Genomic DNA, 9,542 nt, shown 5'->3' on the forward strand with positions numbered 1-9,542 from the left:
GTTTGAAAGGAGCGCCAAGGCGAACGCGTTCGTTTCACATGAAGTTATTCACTGTCAAATGTCAGTGGATTGATGTGTGGATGGTGAATGAAGAGAGAGAGCGCGCACAAATGCGGAGCGAATTGCAATGGCAGGCGAAAACAAATTGAGAGACAGCGGACAATACAGTGGCGAAGAGAGCTGTCTATCTATCTGTCTCTCTCTCTCTCTCGCTCGCTCGTTCTCTCACTACAAATGTATGTAATCAGAAGTACAAAGATGGTTTTTCGTAGTCCGCTACATTTGTGACGCTTCAAATAGTTTATTTCTTTTATTTTTTTATCTTGTTAAAAAAATTACAAATCCATAAATGTTACTTGGTGTTGAGAATTGAACTATAATTTTAATAAATGTAAGTATATTCACGTGTAACATTCAATAAAAATGTGTATTTTTTCGGAAACAGGCGAAACATAGGCAGCATTTCATTGGTTAATTTCTCTGCTCGTCGTTGTCGTCGGTATGCTCAATTTGTCGTGATTCACGGTGAAAAACACATACACACCACCGAATCCGTACTATTTATTTTGTATTTCGCATATGAAAAGCCAAAAGGAAATTAATTTTTTTTCGCCCGTCAACCATCGCAGTTTATTTAGTCCATGTGCCCCCGTATTTTCAATTCGAACGAGAAACATTTTTAAAATCGAATGATGAGAAAAAAAAATGGTTATTTTCGTTTTGGTCGTGTGCAAATAGAGAGAGTGTGTGTGTGAGTGAGTGAGAGAGAGTAAAAACTATTCCACAAATTCACGTCTCCTGTCACATTAGAATCGGCATTCAGAAGGAAACGAAAAAAACGCCGATAGCCAACGAAAATATATAAAAATTGTGTGTCGAAAATTAAATTGGTTGTGTTTGCAATTGTGTGCAAAAAATCAGCATGAAAATTGAAAATTTATGCGAAAATTAAAAAAAGAATCACCGTGTTGTATGCATATTGTGTAATTGCATCGAACCAACCGTATTTTAGTTCAATTTAGTTTTTTTTCTGTTTGTTTGTTCTGCGACAAACAGAAAACTACTCGGTGGTTAGAAACATTCAGATGAAATAATATTTTTATTAAATGATAAGTTTAATTGGAAAATAATCATCGATGGGTTTTGCTTAACTGCAAACACATTCGATGAATGACGATTTTAAATTGAAAAGTTACGAGAAATATTTAACTTTTGCGAGAGATTCAGAACGGGAAATTCGACCATTGTGCTAAATTGAGGCAATTTAGATAATTTGTTCATCATTTTTCAAAGAATCGATGCATTTAATACGAACAAATTATTAAGGTAATGGGAAAATTCTAAGAAAAATGTTCCATTCATGGACAAAACAGTCATTGAGGGAAAAAAAGTGCAACTAAAATTATATGCAAATTGAAATGCATTCTGTGCATAGAACATTACAATGGCATCGATATAATTTGCTGTCAATCGGTTGGAATTATTGTGTAAAAATTGTGTAATTAATTCATTTGAATTGCCAACCAATATTTTTGAGTGAGATCGATGCTAGTACTTTTTGGACAAGATGAAAAAAAAAATCGTATGAAAATAACAACAACAGCAGCAATAACAAAAACAACAACAGAAGCGACAATAGCGTATAACATTAACGCTATGATATTTGATTGGCGTTGCGTTTATTCGGAGCATGCAATGCAATTTTTTTTCCTTCTTCGTCGTCGTCGTCTTCTTCTTCTTCTTTTTCTTCTCGTCATTCTGCCTTCATCTTCATAGTCTTTGGTTATTCTTCCACCTTTGTGAGCACATACACCAAGGGTGCAACTTCATTCCGGTTCGCGTATTCTACGTTTTGGTTGAGCTCGCCTGACAAGTGAATCATTCGTGAATATCATCGGTGAAAGAGAGCGGCGGACAACACTTTGTGTTGGTGTATGTGCTTTTCAATGCGAATTTTCTTCTTTCTCGCTACGTCTCTTGTGTGCTCTCTTTCTGCCTGTCGGTTTCTCGCTCACGCGCACGCTCTTTCTTTCTCTTTCCATCTCATTTTTTGCTCTCCGTGCAATTCTCTCGCGTCAACTTTGCCGACTGGATTGCGCTCTTTTCCCTCCTTCTGTTCTCTCTTTCTCGCTCTATAGATATATTCACACGCAAATATATACACATACACTTCTTTATAGCTCACATTCACCGATAATATTCGGTCTATGTTTTAGTGTATCTCAAAAATGAACATAAATATTTTTTTTAATTAACTCATCGCCAACAAAATTTATTTTTTTTGCTATACGTTTCATTTTTCCCATTTTTTTGTGTTGTTGTTATTGAGAAATTATAGTGTATAGTGTAAAAAATATCGAAGCATTGTGAGTGTTTGTTCTGCTTAGAAATTCTTTGAGTCTTTTCCTCTTATTGCCATAATGTCAGAGAAAAATTCGGTGCGTTTTGTGTGATTCTTGTGGAGAGAGAGAGAGAGAGAGGGAAGATGGCAAATTGACAAATAAAAAATGAATAAATATCAGTATTAACGAAGAAACAAATTCTGAACTGCAATGTGTGCCATGCTTACAGTATGTCTTCATACATAAATAACCTAATTATTCGAATGCATTGGCGAAAAATCATTTAAAATTCCAATAATCGACGATTCACTTTCCTATTGAATATTCGACAATCCGGTATTTTAAGTGTCAATGTTGGAAATCCACTGATTTTGCACTTCCGTTCAGTGCTTTGGATCGAATTCGTAACAACGAAGAAAGAATTTGCGTCAGTTTTTCGTTTGGCCCATTGTTTTGTAAGGATTATGACGAGGAGAATATTTGCGCAATAACTATTATTTTCTTTGTTTATGCATTCCTTTGAACACATATATCCGCGATGCATTGAAGCTGTCACAATGACGCTTTACTTGTTGCTGTAGTATTTGCTCGTTGTTCGCTACACAAACATTTGCACGAATCCACGACAATGACCACGAAAAAAAAAACCAAATCACTTGAAATAAAGACACACGAAGAAAGACAATTCGATTTGTGAATGAACAACGGAAAATGAAAACATCGCAAGCCATGCAAATTGTGATTGTGTTCTCTAATCGAGTGCGTTTCTCCTTTCTTTCCGTTCTAGACTTATTTAGATTCGAAGTGAATTAGGTAGAGATAAACTGGAATCCGCGTTAAATCGAAGTGTGAAACAGAAATCATACCATTTTTGGTTCATTTGACAAAAATAATTTCGATCCGGATCTCTGCAACATGGACAGTGAAAACCATAACGATTCCAGTAACCAGCGAGAAATTCGGAATAACACAGTTGAAGCGATGGATACAGAAGAAGGTATGTTATTGATGACATTGTTTTCATCTTTGTTGGTTTCTATCTATCCCACATTTGATATTTATGTGTCATCGGATAACGTAGCAACCAGTTTTGCAAAAATTTTCACTTAGTATTCTGGCCGACATATCGGTCGCATGTGTTGACTTGATCGATTTTAAAATTCAAATGAAATTTCCAACCACAATAAACAAACAGAGCCCACAATGCCGATGATACCGACAACGGTGAACGAAAACAGTTCCGAGGTAGCCGACGTTCAAATGGAGGACGAAGAGATGCGATCAGAGGCGACATTCAGCTTTGTTGTCCACGATTTTAGTAAAATGAAAGACTCCATATTGTCGCCGCCATGCTATGTGCGAAACCTGCCCTGGAAAATAATGGTGATGCAACGCACATCGAATTCGGGCGATCGAGGCCAAGACACCCGTTCCATGGGTTTCTTTTTACAATGTAATGCCGAAAGTGAATCGTCTAGTTGGTCATGCAATGCAAAAGCCGAATTAAAACTGATGTCACACAAACCCGACCAGGAGCCGTTTGTACGACAAATCAAACATTTGTTCTACAGCAAAGAGAACGATTGGGGCTTCTCACATTTCATGAATTGGAATGAGATTTTGGATCCGGAACGGGGCTACATTCAAGATGACAAGATTATGTTGGAGGTGCATGTAGTGGCAGAGGCGCCGCATGGTGTATTCTGGGACTCAAAGAAGCATACCGGTTTTGTTGGCTTGAAAAATCAAGGCGCAACGTGCTACATGAATTCGCTGCTGCAAACACTCTATTTTACAAATCAACTGCGAAAGGCTGTATACAAAATGCCAACCGAGGCCGATGACAGCACGAAATCGGTCGCGTTGGCATTGCAACGCGTATTCCACGACCTACAATTCAGCGACAAACCGGTGGGAACAAAGAAACTGACAAAAAGTTTCGGATGGGAAACGTTAGACTCATTTATGCAACACGATGTTCAGGAATTTTTGCGTGTGCTACTCGACAAAGTGGAGAGTAAAATGAAGCGGACTTGTGCCGAAGGCACGGTCCCCGCATTGTTCGAGGGAAAAATGTCATCGTACATTAAATGCAAGAATGTTAATTACACGAGCACACGAATGGAAACCTTCTACGATATTCAACTGAACATTAAAGGCAAAAAGAATAGTAAGTAAACAACTGCATGAAATGCATTCGTTTTCATTGTAACTTTGTAACTGATACTAATCTCTGTGTGTCATTCTGCCTCTTCTCTTTCCATTCACATTGCCGCCGCCATTCGCAAACAGTTTATGAATCGTTCAAAGACTACGTCGCAAAGGAGACATTGGAGGGTGACAACAAGTACGATGCCGGCGAACATGGTCTCCAAGATGCCGAGAAGGGAGTGATTTTCGTTAAATTTCCGCCCGTACTGCATTTACACTTGATGCGATTTCAATACGATCCAATCACAGACAATTCGGTGAAGTTCAATGATCGCTTTGAATTCTACGAACACATCGAATTGGATCCGTATCTGCAGAGCTTAGAAGATACGCCAGCCGATTATACACTGCATGCCGTGCTCGTGCACTCTGGTGACAATCATGGCGGCCATTATGTAGTCTACATTAATCCATATGGCGATGGTAAATGGTGTAAATTTGACGATGATGTTGTGTCCAAATGTAATAAAGCCGAGGCCATTGAACACAATTACGGTGGCATCGATGACGATCTAAGCTTAAATGCCAAACATTGTAGTAACGCTTACATGTTAGTCTACATACGAAACTCAGCGATGCAGCAAGTGCTACAGGAAATCAAAGAGACCGACATCCCGTCAGAGTTGATTGATCGCCTGGCCGAGGAACGGCGCATGGAACAGGTTCGGCGACGCGAACGAAGCGAGGCAAACACGTACATTACCATTAATGTACTGCTCGAGGAATATTTTGAAGGTCATCAGACGACTGATTTGTTCGATTTGGAGAAGGTCCATTGTCGCTCATTCAAAATGAAGAAAACTCAAACGATTGCCGATCTAATGAACACATTTAAAGATGCATTTTATACGCCAATTTCACATATGCGTCTCTGGCCACTGGTGTCGCGACAAAATCAGTTGACGCGACCGTCATTCTTCTACTACAAAGATGATCAAAACAAAGCAATTATCCAGTGTGCTGAACTACAAAATCCGTGGCTAGTATTTTTGGAACTGTTGCCACCAGATTCTGGCCAACAAGCTTTGCCATCGTTCAACAAAGAACGAAACGTGCTGTTATTCTTTAAGGTAACGATTGCTTCTCCACTCTCCTTTTCCAAATACAAATTCAATTGGATTCATTCACTTTTGGTCATGTTTCATTACAGTTCTACGACCCAGCCATGAAACGATTGAATTACTGCGGACTGGGCTACTATAATATCACACAGAAAGTTAGCGATCTGGTACCCGATTTGAATAAACGTGTCGGATGGCCAGCCGAAACAGAACTCACACTATACGAAGAGCAGGGATCAAATATGGTTCAGAAAATCACTAATCTTAATGACACACTGGAAAAAGTGAGCAAACTTGCAAATAGATTGAATTAATCACGTCTCCTCGAACTGACTAAAACAAAATATCTTTGTTCTTCTCTTTTGCAAACAAATAGCTCGATTTAATGGACAGCGACGATGTTATTATATTCGAAAAGAAGCATTGTGATGATAATCTAGAGTTGGCCACGTGCGAAGATTACTTTAAGGACCTATTATATCGAGTTGAAGTGGTGTTCATTGACAAAACAAATCTGAACGATGCCGGTTTCACGCTAGAATTGTCACAACGAATGACTTACGAACAAATGGCGGCCGCGGTAGGACAAAAAATGAATGTCGACCCAAATACAATACAGTTCTTCAGATGCCAAAAGTAATGAATCATTCGTTTGGAATTTTTTTTTACACAACAAAATCATTTCATTCAAACAATCACAATAATTTTGCTTTGATTTTACAGTTACAAAGATTTACCAGGCAATGCAATCAAATCAGCATACGAAGGTCCACTCAAAGATTTTCTAATTTATAGTAAACCGAAATCAGTAAAGAAATTGTTTTATCAAATTTTACCAATGAATATTAATGAATTAGAAAACAAAAAACAATTCAAGTGCTTTTGGGTGAGTGTGATTGGAGACAACAATTGCAATACAATTGCTTATAGGTTACTAATGGTGGATTTTGATTTTTCGTTGTATATAGCTAACGCCGAATTTGAAAGAGGAGAAGGAATTAGTTCTGTATCCAAATAAGAATGGCACAGTGAAAACGCTGATCGAAGAGGCTGCTAAGCATGTTGAATTCAGCGAAGATGGCACACGTCAACTTCGAATGGTGACAATTCAAGGCTACAAAATTGGGCCAGGTCCACGCGAAGACACCGAATTAGAACGTAAGTTTGCGAACAAAGCGCACACAACCGCAAAAAAACAAACAGAACATAGAATGTGTGTAATTCGAAAATAAAACACAAATTTGTTTGATTTTGACCATCCGAATAGATTTACATCAACATGGCGATCAGAATGTGTCACAGCAGATATTCTATCGATTCGAAGAGATTCCCGAAAGCGAGCTAAACTTGGCCGAAGATGAGATGCTGATACCAGTATCACATTTCTACAAAAATGTTCACGAACTCTTTGGCATACCGTTCTTCGTGAAAGTCAAACAGGGTGAACCGTTCTGTCAACTGAAAAACCGTATACAAAATAAACTTGGGGTTCCAGATAAAGAGTGGGAAAAGGTATGTTCACTTATCTGAGAGAAAAACTCTAGCCGGAGGAACTTTTTTTCTTTCTATCGCTCTATATAAAATGTAAATCAAATTTGTTTGCTAAATTTAATTTCGTCTATTTGTTCGTTTTCCATTTGCAGTATAAATTCGCGCTAATAACGATGGGACGAGCAGAGTACATCAACGATGATGACGTTGTAATAAATTTGTCTGATTTTAAAAGCAGTAGCAATAATCAACGTAAGATCACACATTTTGGCTTGGTTTATTCAATATGATATGTCGATTTAAATAAGGTCGCACGTTATGAAATGATTTGTTTTTCGTTGTTTCTTGTCCAATTTATCAACAGCAGGAGGAACTCCGATGTGCTTTTTGGGCCTGGAGCATGTGAATAAGACACAGCGCCGATCACGTTTCAATTACTTGGAAAAGGCTATCAAAATCTATAACTAAATGAAAACAAAACCACAACAACAAACCGAATGCCCAGGCGATACAGCAGCTGTTTGCTACAACAAACCAACCAACCAACCAATCAACCACAACCAACTAGCATGAGTGTGGAGATGGGAAGGGCCACAATTTGACATTTACAACTAATGAATCTTAAGAACGATTGCAGTCAAAACACACACACACACAGAAGAAAATATACAAACTGAGTTATAAATATGCAAGATGAGCCGAATAAGAATGAAAAGAAACAAAAAGTCGCCTGTTATTGAATTAGTTCCACACCGGTACGATGCTAAATGGAAGGAGAATTAAAAGGAATAAATTTGTAAAAATATTTATTATGCTGCGCTTACTTTTTTCTTTACTGATGATCAGAATCACTTGTTCTCACAACCGAATACCTTATCTCTCCTTTATTTTACGATTAGAATATTTAAATTACTTAAACAACAGCAACATCAACAACAACAACAACAAGAATATGGACAGAAACATTGATCCTAATTGCCACAAATCGAAGCGGTTTATTAAATTATTATAACGATTCTCTCTCACTCACACACATATACACACACACTTTGATTCAGTTCATTTTTGTTTTAAATCAATTGAAATTTTTTTTTCTGTGTGAAAAGCACAATTGGTCCATGAAAAAAATTATAACAAAACTAATAAGATTGATTTTGTACAGATTTTACAAAACGAGTTTGGTTCTCACATTTGTGCTCGTTTTTTTCATTTGCTTATTATACGAATGATTCGATGTTACATTCATGTGTACACGATGTGTTCGTACAAAGGCATATCTTCATTTGATGAACGATGATTTATCGGAAAGATCATTTTCATACTAATTTTTTTTGTCTAAAAAAAGAAGAAGAAAAATCTGTATTCATTCAAAACACATGCACATGCAAATGTTTTTTTTCTCTCTCTAATTTTGTAGCAACCAAATGGATTCAATTGCATTAACTTGATGGGTTGAATGAACGATGTATCGAAGGAGAAAAAACAGAGTATAATGTCGAGAAAAAAAAAATTGAAATAATGATGACGAACGAAGTAGTCAAAACACATCAGTTTATTTTAAACTTAGAGTCTATGCATAACATTTGATTTAAACATGAAAAAACAAACAAATATTGTATTATTTATAAATGATTTTATTGTGATCAAGCAATTGTTGAAATGAACAAAACGTTTTCATTTTCTGCTATATGTCTGTAGTTTTTCTGACCGTCTCTTTCTGTCTGTTTGTCCATATCTCGTTTATTTTTTCATCCATTTTCGTTTCTTTTCCCCAACACACATCAATTCACCGCCATTTAAATTATTTCAATACTGTGAATAGTTAGCTAGAAGCGAACATGCGTTAATTGATTAACGCTTTGTTCGGTTAGTTTGGTTTTCCATCATCGGAGAGGCAAACAACGACGAAGAATTTCCAATGCAAATTGACATTGTAGTAAATAAGAATTGTACGTGTTTTGTTTTTTGGAATACAGGAATTTTGCGTTAATTTGTCTCGGTTTTTTTCTTCGGTTTTAATCATTTGTGTGTGATGACTTTTTTTTATTATTTTAGTCTTCAAAAAAGTATTACACACGCATGAATCGATGAATGTTTTGGGCAATACAACAATTTTTTAGGAGAATCAAAAATTAAGGCATCTTTGTTTTCTTTTACGTTACCACGTAAAAAGTACAGTAGACACATACAAACCAACCACTTCGTTTTTATGTTTCTTCTTCAGAACAAAGGAAAATGAATTGAATGCAAAGCAACAACAAAATTATATATCAATTTAAAAAGAAAATGACAAGAAAAACCATATAAAAAACAATGCAGAAAACTGACTAAAACTTAGTAAATAATTGTTTTATTTAGTATTAGTATTTGGACAATCTTTTCACCAGAATTGCATTCCAATGGTTAGGGTAAGTTAAAACGGGAACGCTTTCAAAAC

The 9,542-nt window shown here is 36.7% G+C and overlaps 1 protein-coding gene across 18 annotated transcripts; it reads left to right on the forward strand.

Annotated features, from left to right (window-relative positions):
• Positions 1–53: 53 nt before the first annotated feature.
• Positions 54–8,792, forward strand: LOC129577817 (ubiquitin carboxyl-terminal hydrolase 7). 18 transcript variants are annotated; one of them, XM_055465430.1, is made up of 11 exons: positions 54–391; positions 3,130–3,339; positions 3,538–4,512; positions 4,635–5,623; positions 5,704–5,898; positions 5,991–6,250; positions 6,338–6,500; positions 6,583–6,772; positions 6,882–7,126; positions 7,258–7,357; positions 7,473–8,792. In XM_055465430.1, exons 2-11 carry the CDS (start codon positions 3,258–3,260, stop codon positions 7,571–7,573), a joined length of 3,300 nt encoding a protein of 1,099 aa, XP_055321405.1. In that variant the 5' UTR covers positions 54–391; positions 3,130–3,257; the 3' UTR covers positions 7,574–8,792. The 18 variants fall into 18 exon arrangements, with proteins under 18 accessions (XP_055321405.1, XP_055321394.1, XP_055321398.1 ...); XM_055465419.1 differs by having other exon boundaries at positions 72–391; positions 7,470–8,792; XM_055465423.1 differs by having other exon boundaries at positions 178–1,326.
• Positions 8,793–9,542: the final 750 nt, after the last annotated feature.

This window comes from Sitodiplosis mosellana, unplaced genomic scaffold, assembly GCF_009176505.1.
Source record: "Sitodiplosis mosellana isolate CC-2019 unplaced genomic scaffold, AAFC_SMos_1.0 Smas_scaffold_6226, whole genome shotgun sequence".
In the NCBI taxonomy this organism is placed as follows: Eukaryota; Metazoa; Arthropoda; class Insecta; order Diptera; family Cecidomyiidae; genus Sitodiplosis; species Sitodiplosis mosellana.